The sequence below is a fragment of the Daktulosphaira vitifoliae genome, unplaced genomic scaffold (genome assembly GCF_025091365.1).
Source record: "Daktulosphaira vitifoliae isolate Bord-2020 unplaced genomic scaffold, ASM2509136v1 Scaffold_2, whole genome shotgun sequence".
Taxonomy (NCBI): Eukaryota; Metazoa; Arthropoda; class Insecta; order Hemiptera; family Phylloxeridae; genus Daktulosphaira; species Daktulosphaira vitifoliae.
Window position 1 is genome coordinate 32131690 of NW_026099573.1, and position 14366 is coordinate 32146055.

Here is a 14366-nt window from a genome sequence, read left to right on the forward strand (position 1 = left end):
TTCTTGATTTATAAGTGGTTAAATACTTGTTAGGTTCGTCCTCTAACCCTTGTATGGTATCAGATTAAATTGTTTTAATCGCTACATAAATTCAAATAAAATATAAGTTCATAAGAAAACTAGCATCGTGAAAATCTAAATAAAGTAACGAAAATATATAATTTTAATTATAAGTTTTAAGTGATTAGTGGATCTTAAAAAATATTTTTATTTGTAAATGGGAATTTAACCCGCTTATGTTTCATAGTTGCCCACTCTTTATAAGTGTATCTATCAATCAACAGTTTTTGGTGTAGATTCGAATATACAGATAGAATGTAGGATTTAAAACAAACGTTTAATTTATCATACAAATTTCAACGTTAAAAAATAGTTAGTGAAACATAGACATATAGCATATTATATGTCTATAATGTGAAATTCATCAACAAACGAACAAAATATTCGAACTATTCCGAATAATGTTCAGTAACAAATAAAACTGTAATTTGTGACCGGCATAATATAATGAACAGTACAAGTTAGTATACGTAAAATGATTTTTTTGTATTTTGTGGAATTTTTTCGTGATCCCTTTACATTTTAAAAAGTTATTAGTCTGTGGTAATGACACTAAGTTAAAGTACACATGGTTCAGTTAATGATGTTATCAAATAAGTCACGACTTAAGATAAGAATATTTGTAAATAATAAACAATTCACATTAACAATAAACAAAATTAACTGTTTTTCATGTTCATTAATGTCAATTAAATTGAACAAAGTTTAGTACATTGGCTCAACTTGAATCATGTAATAATTCAAAAACTACATAAGAACTTTATTTGATATTCAATAATATGTGGCAACAGCAGGCTTTTGCAATGGATTCAAAATTTAATGCATATAGAGCAACAAATCATCCAAATTTCCGTAAGTCTAAATTCGAAATATTTTAAAAGTTAATAATCTTTTAACTAAAGACGACGAAAAAAAAGAAGAACCTTACACTGAAGACAGTACTTTACATAGAAGTACAACAATTGTTATATCTAAATAATTTACTATTGAGTTATATTTAAAAGGATGTATGTCCTCTTTAATGATCGTGAAATACAAGTTGTCATATGAATTACAAGTTTTTTTTTTGTATCTCTTGAAAATTTTTCAAAAGTGGACATAAATTGTTGTTACAGCAAGCCCAATTTATTTAACAAAAATAATTTAATAATTTTGTTTGTATAATTTATTTTTAGGTACCCTTTATATTAGAAGAAGAAGTCAGCTTTTAAGAGAAAAATCAAAACAAGATGTAAGTTATTATATATTCATTTATTAAGTAAAGTGTTTAAAGGTGTTCTAATGATCTTCTAATATCAGTAAATATGTTGATTAAAAAATATATTATATTACTATTTTATGTGTTAAATACACATGTATTGTATGTAATAATACATGTTAAATGTATAAAATTAGACATTGAAAATTGTAGTATTTACAATTTTTTTTTTAAGCAACATTAAATACACTCTTGTATTTACATCATTTTATTGAAATATTATATTATTATTATGTTCAAACAGTTATATTATTTTTTAGGGTTTAATGCCATTCAATAATTTAAGGAGGAAATATTTAAAAATTAGGAGTTCAATACTACAAAATAAGTATAATGTTAACCTAGATGGTCAATCAAACAGCACTAGCAGCCTCAGTACTAGTATGGTAATCATGTTATTATAATTATAACACTATAATATTACCCCTTGTTTAGATTTTTGGTTTAAGTTTTAATTTATTTTTATTATATACAATTTTAGTTAAATCATATAGATATATTATATGATTTATAATCATTTATTTAGTTGGTATTTTAAATTTCACTATATAATATAATCTACTCTCCAGAAATTTCAATAAAAATATTATTTTGATTCAGTTATGAAAAATGAAAAAAAGAATCCTTTAAGTTAAACTTTGTACATTTTTACTAAGTAAACTATATATACTATATTACTTAATTTTTTTAGATGAGTTTAAACATGAATGCATCACCATTAGATATAGATAGTTCCTCACACATTTATTACGATCTAACCCCAATACCAACTTCTCAAGCTAAAGCATCTAGAGCGTTAGTTGGTAACAATACAATTGAAGAAAATTATGCATTTGATAGTGTTTATCATATTTATGATCAGGTTTGTGATTAAATGCTTCAAAATAAAAGTGATTTTTATGTTTAAAAATGCAATGTTAGCATTCAGATGCAGTGACTGTTCTCAAATTTGCCAATAATGATAAATCAAAGCTTTGTTGTGCATCAAATGATGGAACATTAAGTATATGTGATGTTTTAACATCACCTCCTTCTGTATTAGCTATATTAAAATATCATTCAGGACCAGTAACTGGTAATTTTTGTTTTTAAATAAATAAGTTTTAAAAATTAATGTTTATTAATATCATGTGACTTTAAGTGTTATTTGAGTTTATTATTAAATAAATTACTTTTCTTAGCAATTAAATAACATTTTTTGTTAGAAAACTACTATTTTGTAAAAAAAAAAAATACTAATATTCAATTTAAAGGTTGAATTATCTTGCTATTTATTTTAATACCTTAACACCCTGTTTAATATAATATTTTATATGATAACTAATTTGAACCTTTAAATTTGTGTCTTATAAATTTTCAAATATATTGAACATATAGTTCAAAATAATAAATGATGATACTATAGTATTTATAATGTAGAATTTTTAAAATAGTTTAAATCATTTTTTAGGTTGTGATTGGTCTGCATCAGATGAATTTATAGCCAGCTGTTCAACTGATGCAACTATATGTTTTTGGGATGCAATTCATCATTGTTGTTTAAGATGTGTAGATGATCCATTTTTATCATCAGTATTAGTTTGTGTTTTTAATCCAGTGAATAATAACATTTTAATTGTAAGTGACTTGTATTCTTGTAAAACATTATGTGATAAATTATGATGATCTTTCAGACAGGCAATAAAGCTGGATTTGTATGTGTATTAAATGTTTCAACTGGCATGTATCCTAAAGGTGGTAAACATAAAATTGGTGGTCAAATTTTATCATTGGCAGTTGATAGTAGTGGACAAATAATATGGGCTGGTAATAATAAGGTATTTTTATATTATAAGTTTATTTTGCCATTTCTTTGGACCCAATTATGATAAAAAATAAAAACTTTGTAATTAACTGCTTCTAAAGCTATTGCTCTATAATGACGTCATAGGAAAATATAAATGGTATCTTTTAAAAATTTGTAAATTTTTTAAAAATAGTTTAGAAAGTTTTAGTTTTTACTCTTATCATTTTTATTATTTCTGTTTTTCTATAACAAAATAAAAAAAATTTTTTTTAAGTTTTATTTTTATAACTAAACTTTTAAACTAAAAACCACCATAATTTAAAATTTTGAAAAATACCACATTTTGAAATACATAAAATAAATAATTTACTTAAGTTTCAAGATGGATGTCAACTAAATTTTTCTCATTGGTGGTGTCTGGTCTCTGGTGCAAGGAAGCTATAATATTCTTGTCTAGGCCAATGATGGCATAGACAAAACATCTTTGACTCTTTCACATGTCAATGAGAGCCATAACCCTCTGTAGCATGTTAAGTTTGGGAAATAAAAGGATGTAAAACTGATTATTAATAGTTATGTTTCAAGATGGTTCTTTAATATTGAAGAAAATAGTGATATTTAAAGTAAAATAATAACATATTAATGTAATATATATATATATAATTTTATTTATTTGATGTTTTTTAAAATTAATACAAACAAATTCAGTTTTCATACGTGTCTTTAATTTTGAAATAAATGTTAAATTATCAATAAGTATAGCCTTCTAAACTTATTTTAAAATTGTTATGAATTTTTAAAAGTTACTATGTATTTTTTCCTATGTAGTCATTTATTTTTGTTTTTTATTACATCTTGGTCTAAAGAAACAACAGAAAAAAAAAATTTGAACAAAATTAAAAACTGAAAACCAAATATCCCTTTGACGTTTAGTTTTAAAATATTAAATATTTATTTACCATTTATTGAAATCAAATTTAAGGTAGCCTTTTAATTTTTTTTTAAATGTATTAGTTTTTATATTTACTTTATATTTTTTTTTAATAAAAGGAACTGTTAAGTTTCTTGTCTAAGTTAGTATTTTTATCCTTAGATTATCTTTAAAATATTTAGGATTTATGTTTTTTTATTTTTAGTTAATTTTATTGAAAGTAATAGTATATATAGATGTTTATTTTCTTAATTCATAAAAATAATTTTCATTATAGGGAGAAATTGTATCTTTAAAATTGAATAGCAGTGATGGAAGTGTATTGACAAAATGTCATCGAATTATAGCTTCCCAGAAATTTGGTGCAGTTACATGTCTAAGCTGGAGGTCTTGGATAAGTAGAGAAGCCAGGGATCCAATGTTATTAGCAAATTGCTCAAACAACATGTTGTGCTTATATAAGTCGGTTATCATTTTTTAAATAACTGATTTATAAAATAATCATATATTATTATTAATCATTTTTACTCAGTGTTTCAGAAAATGTAGATGGCTTGCTGATACTAAAAAAAAAATTTCTAGTTTCTCATATGCATAGTAAACATTTATTAAGGTCAACATTTTGTCCAATTATGTCATTTAGACAGGGAGCATGTGTTGGTAAGTATTGTAATTTGAACAAATTATTTTTATGTGATAACATTCCAAATTAACAGTCAAGATTTTTTCAAGTTTTAAAATTGTTAATTAATTTATATTTCGATACCACACTTATAATAAACTAGTAGGAAAATTATAATTAGTGATATTTTATAAATAATAATTTTCCAGTGAATAAAAAGTAAATGATAATGTATTATTTTATACAACTTGTACTTATCAGATGAATAATTTAGTTTTATAAAAAATTATTAGTGTTCATTCACTGTTACTTCAGTTAAATTTTAATTTATTGTTGTCATTTGTTATATTGTTTTAATTTGTATTGTTTTTTACAGTCACAAGTAGTGAAGATTCCTGTGTTTATTTTGTTGATATAGAAAGGGAGTCTAACTACGCTGTAAATAAACTACAAGGACATGCTTGTGTAACTTTAGGCGTTACATTCAATTATGATGAAACTATGTTAGCTACGAGTGACATCCAAGGAATAATCATTATATGGTCACGACAATCATATAAACAAAATTTTACTCATTAACCTATCCATTATTTTTATGTTTTTGAATATATGTATTTTGTCAATTTATTACTGAATTATTTGTTAAAGCTTTTTTCAAATATCACAAAAAATCTCAATTTCACTTTCAAAATGTTTAAGTTTTACTGCAATTCAGTACTGTGTTTTTAGAGCTCATGTAAATAATATACAATGTCCAAGCTTAAATCCTTAAACTGTGTACAAAAATTAATCTATTAGTATTCATTATTGTCACAAGTTTGAAAAACCTAAGAAAGTCAGGTTATTTTTAAATGTTCAGAGAAATTATTAGAATTTCATAAATATCAATTCTAGTAGGATTAAATGTATAAAAAAACTGATAATAAAAATAATTTGATATCTCTTACTTCATTTTAAATTCACAATAAATCTTTTAAGTTAAAAAATTAATTAGTAATTTTGACAAGTGAGACAAATTGTATGATAACTCATCACAGATATTTTAACATGATTTAAAAAATTAAAAAAAAAAAAATGAAATTACAGAATATATGTACAGCACACCATAAATGAAAAATATAATTATTAGTGCCTCATTGATCACTTTATTAAGATATCTGATAATTTGATATTACAAGTTATGGTTAAAGATAAAATATAATAAATTAGAAATTTAAAAAATATGAAACTTTAAACATTTCATAGTTTATCAGATCACTTCATATGTGTGATTTGATATTTATATTATAAATTAAGGAAGTAAAAGCCACTGATTGCCAGTTTAATTCAGTAGGTTTTTGATTGAACCAATTAACTTCTAACACAACACCCTAAAATTTTAGCTTCGATGCGAAGCTGAGAAGGTATTGGTTTTACTAAGATGTGTTTATTTTTTTTGTGTCTGTTACCACTTTTTCTCANGTGTTTTTTTTTTTGTGTCTGTTACCACTTTTTCTCAGCTCTCACCGAACCGATTTCTTTCAATGATACGTCAAAAGATCACAAATCGTATCTAGTCGAAGACATTACCCTTAACAATTGTAAAATATTCCCTCGTTCCCCGTAAATGGGGGAAACCTCCAAAAAAATTACAAATTTAAAAATCGCTAATTTTCGAAATTTTTTCAATTTTTTTTACTAAAAACTGCCGTAACTTTTTCAAAAATGAACATATCAATATAATTTTTTTTTATATAGATGCTTGATGTCTTTACCTATCATTTGGTATATTTTTTTTGTAAATTTGACCCTTTATCTGCCCACAGGGGGGGATTTAAAATGACAACTTTTTCACAAAAAATTAACTTTTTCAACTTAACTTTTGAAAATGTTCCGGAAGGTCTGACACTTTTATATATATCTTAAATTAAAGCTAATGTAATATACTTTAATTTGAAAAAAAAAAATTTGACCTCTGGACTTGTCTTCATGGTGAAAACGGCTACCGAATGCTATTTTTGTGTGAAAATTTTCGATTTTATAATTTACATTTTTTACTTTAAAGTGCTATAACTTTTTAAAAAATGTATGGATCAATACAATTTTTTCATGAGAAGTAGTATTTATATACATCTTTCATTGGATATACTTTTTTTTTAAATCAGACTATTTCCCTATATATGGGGGGGCTTCAAATATAAAAAATGCATATAGAAAGTAGAACTTTTTCAACTTAACTTTTGAAAGTGTTCCGGAAGGTCTGACACTTTTATATATATCTTAAATTAAAGCTAATGTAATATACTTTAATTTGAAAAAAAAAAATTTGACCTCTGGACTTGTCTTCATGGTGAAAACGGCTACCGAATGCTATTTTTGTGTGAAAATTTTCGATTTTATAATTTACATTTTTTACTTTAAAGTGCTATAACTTTTTAAAAAATGTATGGATCAATACAATTTTTTCATGAGAAGTAGTATTTATATACATCTTTCATTGGATATACTTTTTTTTTAAATCAGACTATTTCCCTATATATGGGGGGGCTTCAAATATAAAAAATGCATATAGAAAGTAGAACTTTTTCAACTTAACTTTTGAAAGTGTTCCGGAAGGTCTGACACTTTTATATATATCTTAAATTAAAGCTAATGTAATATACTTTATCATGGAAAAAAAAAATTTCGGACTTTATTTTATCTTCAAGGTGAAAATGGCTACCAAATGCTATTATTGTGTGAAAATTTTTAATTTTATTTTTTACATTTTTAACANTTGTGTGAAAATTCTCAATTTTATTTTTTACATTTTTAACATTATAATGCTATAACTTATTGAAAAGTGTATTGATCAATATAATTTTTTTATGGGAAATACTATTTTTTAATAATCCCTTTTTCATTCGACATACTTTATCTTAATCAGGATATTAATAAGGAACTAGCAGTTTATGAAGCTTTTGGAATAATCCACCAATTTTTTAAAATTAAACACTATCTAAAGATTTGCATCGAAGCGTTTTTTTTTTATAGTGATTTTAATCACTGTCAGATACCATTATACTTGATCCAACTATGCCACGTCACCACTGTGCCGCGACCCCCCTGTGCTGGGTTTTTTTTATAGTGATTTTAATCACTGTCAGATATCATTATACTTGATCCATCTATGCCACGTCACCACTGTGCTGGGTTTTTAATATTGATTTGGTTTAATTTAATATTGATTTTGGACACTAAACTTGTCGAATTGACTGTAATTTTAAATTACAAAATAATAAAAAAACATTGATTTTATATTCTAAAAACTTATAATGTCCATGAAATCAGCATTCAACATCTATTAATTATTCTAATTAATGTGAAACCGCCAAATAATAAAAATTTTGTTTTAACATTAATCTTAATAAATACAACTAAATAATTAAATACAAACTGATTAGAAAAAGGGTACTTTTTACTTGTTCATCAGTAGACTAAAATCAACTTCGCCATATAAACAATAAATCTTTAATAAATTGTAAGGCTATTTAAGTAAACAAGTATCAAAAAAGTCAATAACTAAAAATTTTATTCTTACAAAATATTAAATCTAAATTAAGATAATAACGTTATTGATAAGAAACCTAATAGAGATATTGATTATTTTTACTTGGCTAACAAATTAAGAAATATAATCATCAATGCGACTTAAAATTAATTATGCTATAAAAATAAAATGAAATATAACTTAATTTGAATTACTACCCGAAAGTGTATTAATAAAAACTATATGAATTTCCAACAATCATATGAACAGTGCATTTTGACTACAATTAGTGTAATGTTTACTTAATAAACAGTAGTAAAAGAGTGCTAAATGTAATAAGTGCCTATGTACCTCAAGTAGGGGATGTGATGGAATAGACAAGGAAGTGTTTTTGAGAGAGATGAAGAGGTGATGCAAGGGGTACCTGGCAATGAGGATGCGGTGATAGGAGTAGATATGAATGGACATGTAAGTAATGAGAGGAGATAGAGATATGAAAAATCGAAGATCTAATGGCGGAAATTGAAAGGGGAAAATGAAAAAGAGTTTATAAAGACGGTAAAAGAGAGGACGGTGTGGAATGTCGAGGGAGACATAAATGATGTGTGGAATAGATTTGCTAGTTGTGTAAAGAATACTGCAAAGGAGATTGTTGGTGAAAGTAGGAGTAGAATACCAGGAAACAAGGAAACCTGGTGATGGGATGAGGACGTTCAAAATTTTATACAAGTTACTATTGTAAGTATTTTAATCAAAAATTAACAAATCGTGATATAATTATTGCTTTTATTTTTTGAAAATACTATATTTTTAAATTCTTACATTATAACAATGGTGATAATATGAGAAGTGATTGGGGGGTATATGATATTTATGAAAAGATAAGATAAATTATATCGTATTATACATCCTTATGTTAAAACATGTAAAGCATGTTACATGAGTAATTAAAAAAAAAAATACTAGCAATTATAATACTCGCTTATTCGCATGTTATTTTCTTTAAAAAAATTATTATATGATTATTTATAATACAGATAAAATAAAATTCATTACTTTAAATATATGTTTGACCGATTTTTCTCAATAATCGAGAACTAGTTAGTAATTGTTTAATGACTTGGTACTAAATTTTTCTTAAAATAAATAAATATTTTTTTTATAGTAATTTTGTTCTATTTTTAGTTGTTTTATGTTATGTATGATAAAATTATCAGGGTAGCTAAGATGTTACTATCTAGTTTTCCTATTAATCGAATCTTCCGACGTGTAGTCGAAGTAATGTTATTTATCATATGAAATGATATTGATATTGATTTTATAGTCGGATTTTTTTATAACGTATTACACTGTCTTAATCTTTAACTATTAGTTTGATTTTTATTTTTTTGGTATCGTTGTATTATTGTTTCGTGCTTAATAAAGAATAATTTTTATTTTATTTGCAAATGACTTAATTCTAATTTTAGATTTGCAAATTTTAACACACAATCTTAATTAGTGAATGAGGTATGAAAAATGAATTGCATAAATCTCATCTGACGTCGTTGAAAGCGCAACGTTGTAATGCCACTTGATATACTAAGCTCAAGTTATGCTAGTAGTACTGTTTGGAACGTTCGCCGTGCCGCGTGTATGTTGTAAGTGTTCCGTTAAACGTACGCCTCGTGTACATAATCGAGTGCGCCATGTGGTCAAAAGCTTGGCTTGTCATGTGTATTACAGCCGTATATGCAGGTAAGCAAATTATTTTTAATAAAAAAGTCCATAAGAACAATTTAATACAAATAAGGATATATTGTTTGCATTAATCTTGGCGGAAAAGTCGAATATATTTATATATAAAGCCTACTTTCTATCGCCAAAACGGATTTTTATTTTTCTTATTGCTAAGATTATTCAGAAATATGTCTACAAATTTTGAAATTACATAAATTTAAATTATGATCATACATTATTGTTATAAATGTAAAATAAATAGTTTTGAGGAGAAAAAAAATCTGATCTCTATAGATTGAAATTATTTACAAATTATTCAACGTTAAAATGTACTGAATGTATATTGTGTATATGAAGAATAATGTCCGAAAATATTTTTCAATATTTCTTTTAAAAATATTTAAATTAAAAAAAAAAGTTGTATAATGAACATATTATTCTTTTTTGACAAACAAACATTTGTTTGTATTGTTAACATTTAGCGACAAATGTTAGCATCTCATTGTACTTATTTATAAGAGATATTTTCATTAATAGAAAAAATAAATTTTTATTTAAAAACACAGTACATGTTGGGTTGAAAAGATAATGTGTAGTAGATGTTATAAAAAAATTTGAAAAAGGAGATTAAAACGTGTGTGTTAAATAGAATAAAAAGTTAAAATACGGAAAAAATGTGTTCAACTTCCATTTTGTTCCTTACAGTTTAACTAATGAATTATTTATATGTCAACCTTTATTACAATTGGGTGTTTCAAGGGATTTTTGTGCGTATTTAAGCCTTTGTTGTCGTTTAAACCTAATAAGGTGAGTTATTATCTAAATGGTTTTATTTACTCAGTTGTGCTAAATAAATATTTGATATCTGAACAAATAGAAGTAATTAAAAAAAATAAAATAAAAATTTGTAGTAATTTTACTTCTATTAATAAAAATAATTGAATCGGGTTGGTGTAAATTATTAAATCATTTTGAAAATGAGATAGATATAAATTACGAAAACAACATTTCAATTCATTTTACTTTTACACCTGTGGCCACTAATTAATTACAAATGGATCAATTGTGTTTAATTTTTTTAAATTAATCGGACTGTTTTATACCATTTATATAAATACAATTTTATCACAAAAAAAAAAAACATTTCATATGTTTAACGTAAGCTAGGATGATTGCTTTTAACTACATTAAATGCTTTGTTTAGTAAATTATTTTTATAATTAAAATATGCCTTTGAAATTCAACAATTTTAAAAAAAAAAAATAGTAATACATATTCTGGACATAAACTTTTCGACTAATACATACAACTGGTATATGAACTAAATATCAATAGTTGAATAAATAAAATAAAAAATTTAATTTCATGTGATGCATTTTCCCATATTGCAATCTAGTTTGGTCCTCAAATTTGTCCTTAAAAAAAAACCTATATACTTGAACTTTCCATCATATTTAAGATGAACTATTTATCATAAACGTAATACTTTCTGTTGTTTGTAAATGAAGCAATATTTTAAAGAAAACATTGGCATTGACGTAGTAATATTGCCTACACAAAATGCCGTGTAAATTTACTTAAAATAAAGTATGGATATATATATATATATATATATATATATATATATTAGTCCAATAAATAATACAGGTATAATATTTTATAATATATATTATAATTATACATATTTTTTATAAAACATTTTACAATTAAAATAGCCGTAAATTGGAGTTGAATGGATCAAAAAGTATGTTCAATTATTTGATTATTTAGTGTATAGACAAATGTGACACACAAACTCATGCTGTAAAAATAATAAATTATTATTTTTATTAAATTTATAATAAACTATATATATTATTTGTAGCTTAATTATTTTTTATTAGTTTGAATTGATCAATATAATTATAATAAATTAGTATTAAATTTGAATATATACAGAATGATTTTTTTATCATAACCCACTCAATTACTTACAGAATAAATATAATATAAACAATTTTTTTGTTTGGCTATCTTTAGGTACACATTATTCTTGATTATTAACTATGTAATACCTTTTAAGTTCATCCCTTATGCCTTGTAAGGATGTCAACTTTGTTTTTTTAAATGAAAACACATATTTTGAATTTAATAAAATGTTTGAGTTTTTTATTTAATAGCAAATGGTATTTGAACTTTTAGTATAACTTTATTTGTTTATTAGATATAAAAATTTAAAGTTTCAAATTTGTGAGTTAATATACATGTATAATACTCAAGGAATTACAAATACAGGTAGGTAATTGGTTTTTTATGACATTGCTGTCACAGTCACAGATTGTATATTATCAATTATGACTATCAATAGATATAATTTCTGTATTGTCAGTTAGTGTATTTATATACTCACAACAATGTGCCTTACTACAATTGATAATAACAATGGTATGTACTTTCTAATATCGATATCATAAAAAATCAATTAGCTACCTGTATTTGTAATCCCTTGTGTAGTATACATGTATATTAACTCACAAATTTGTAATTTTAAATGTTTATATCTAATAATCGAATAAAGTTATATTAAAAATTCAAATGCCATTTACTATTAAATTAAAAAATTCAAACATTTTATTAAATTCAAAATATGTGTTCCCATTTAAAAAAACAAAATTGACACCCTTACTAGGCATAAGGGATGAACTTAAAAAGTATTACATAGTTAATAATTTAAGAATAATGTGTAACTAAAGATAACCAAAAAATAAAAAAATGTTTATATTATATTTATTCTGTAAGTAATTGAGTGGGTTATGATGAAAAAATCACTTTGCATATTGAGTCAATTAAATATTCAGATGTTGTCTAGAAAAGCAATTCACTTCTCGAATTGCCATTGTTTTATAGACTTCTAGTATAGACAACATTATTATACAAACACATCAATTTTATTTTAAGCGTGCTCAATTTAACGTACTTAAATATTATTTTGATTTAAGCAGAATGTATGGTGACTAAGAAGGTCAGCGTTTCCATGAAACGATGTACAAGTAAAGTTAAATGTGATTTCCAAATAAAAATAGCTATTATTTCTAAGAATTCACATTTAGAGCATATGTGTTTCGTATTTATAGTCAAAAAGCTATTTCGACTATAGAGTTAATCTATAACAGTTACGAAGAAATGAATAATACATATGATGAGAGATCTAGTATCAACCCATGAAAATGTCGAAAATAATCGTCATTTTTCTGTAGCAGTTTATGTTAATCACTTTGATAACTAATATTACTTCTTATAATTTTTGTTCAATTTTTGACGAACATTAGTGTTTAAATTTGAATACTATCATATTACGTAATTACCTTACAGTATGAGCATTATTTATTCTGTTTAACTTTTTAGGGTAATTATTTTACGAATATTAATAAATTATACATATGTAATAGATTCAATATACTGTTTTAAATACGCAATCATCAGTAATATTTTATATGATATATTAGCTTCGGTGCAAAACTGGAGAACGTATGTATTAATTTTACTATGATATGTTTTTTTTATGTCTGTGGCCACTTTCTCAGCTTTCACCAGACCTATATCTTTTAACACTATGTTAAAAGATGACAAATCGTATCTATTTGAAAATATTGCCCTTAAAAATTGTTAAAATTTTCTTTGTTCCCTGTAAATGAGGGAAATCCGCACGAAAATTACGATTTTTTAAATCGATAAACTTTTACATTTTTTAAACTTTGTTATTTTAATACTGCCATAACTTTTTTTTTAAATTAATGAATCAAAATAATTTTTTTTATATAAATACCTTAGGTATTTCCGTTTCAATTTTATCTACTTATAGATGGGAATCAAAATGGCAACTTTTTCACGTAAAGTTAACTTTTGAAAATGTTCAGTATTTGAAAATACTGCGTCCTTTAAACATATGTTAAATGAAAGCTTATATTACTTACTAAAAATAAAAAAAAAAATTTGTTTTGACGACTTAAACACAAATCACTTAATACTTAAACACACGGANTGAAAGCTTATATTACTTACTAAAAATAAAAAAAAAAATTTGTTTTGACGACTTAAACACAAATCACTTAATACTTAAACACATAAATTTTCAACATAAATTTTTTTTTATTAATACTTTATACATACTTCTTTTAATGACATTTTTTTTAAGTCAGACTATTTATTTTTATACGGGGGAGGAGTTCAAAACTTCAAACATACGTATCAAATGTACAACTTTTTCAACTTAAGTTTAGAAAATGTTCCGGAAATTCGGTGTCTTTTAAACATATGTTAAATAAAAGCTTATATTAATTACTATAAATAAAAAAAAATTATTCCGACGACTTAAATTTTATAGTTGCCGTAGTTAAAAAACTTATTTTTGTGTTCTAATATTTTTTTTAATTTTAAGTTTTTCAAAATTTCATTTTTTTTTTTCAATTTTAATTTTGCACTGTTATTCTTTTTGAGAAATAT

The 14366-nt window shown here is 24.2% G+C and overlaps 2 protein-coding genes across 3 annotated transcripts in view; both read left to right on the plus strand.

The window, feature by feature from the left end:
• The first annotated feature begins 311 nt into the window (after window positions 1–311).
• On the plus strand, window positions 312–5284 carry LOC126899869 (WD repeat-containing protein 13-like). Of its 2 annotated transcripts, none has more exons than XM_050675103.1 (10): window positions 312–520; window positions 1236–1291; window positions 1579–1704; window positions 2010–2180; window positions 2240–2393; window positions 2769–2935; window positions 2992–3135; window positions 4313–4497; window positions 4568–4695; window positions 5034–5284. In XM_050675103.1, the coding sequence occupies exons 1-10, from the start codon at window positions 508–510 to the stop codon at window positions 5234–5236; spliced, it is 1347 nt and encodes a 448-aa protein (XP_050531060.1). In that variant the 5' UTR covers window positions 312–507; the 3' UTR covers window positions 5237–5284. The 2 variants fall into 2 exon arrangements, with proteins under 2 accessions (XP_050531060.1, XP_050531059.1); XM_050675102.1 differs by lacking the exon at window positions 312–520 and adding an exon at window positions 567–912.
• Window positions 5285–9756: 4472 nt separating this feature from the next.
• Window positions 9757–14366, plus strand: part of LOC126899874 (uncharacterized) — a 145139-nt gene continuing 140529 nt past the window's right edge. The window contains exon 1 of the mRNA XM_050675124.1: window positions 9757–9902. Within this exon, the coding sequence (XP_050531081.1) occupies window positions 9854–9902 (49 nt within the window). The 5' untranslated portion in view covers window positions 9757–9853. The remainder of the gene's footprint in view (window positions 9903–14366) is intronic.

Excerpts from the sequence above, each read along its gene's own strand:
- LOC126899869 (XM_050675102.1), top strand. The coding sequence starts at position 840 with ATGTGGCAACAGCAGGCTTTTGCAATGGATTCAAAATTTAATGCATAT. Across the intron at positions 3,136-4,312 it reads TATGGGCTGGTAATAATAAG|GGAGAAATTGTATCTTTAAA; the intron begins GTATTTTTATAT and ends TTTTCATTATAG. Across the intron at positions 4,696-5,033 it reads TAGACAGGGAGCATGTGTTG|TCACAAGTAGTGAAGATTCC; the intron begins GTAAGTATTGTA and ends TGTTTTTTACAG.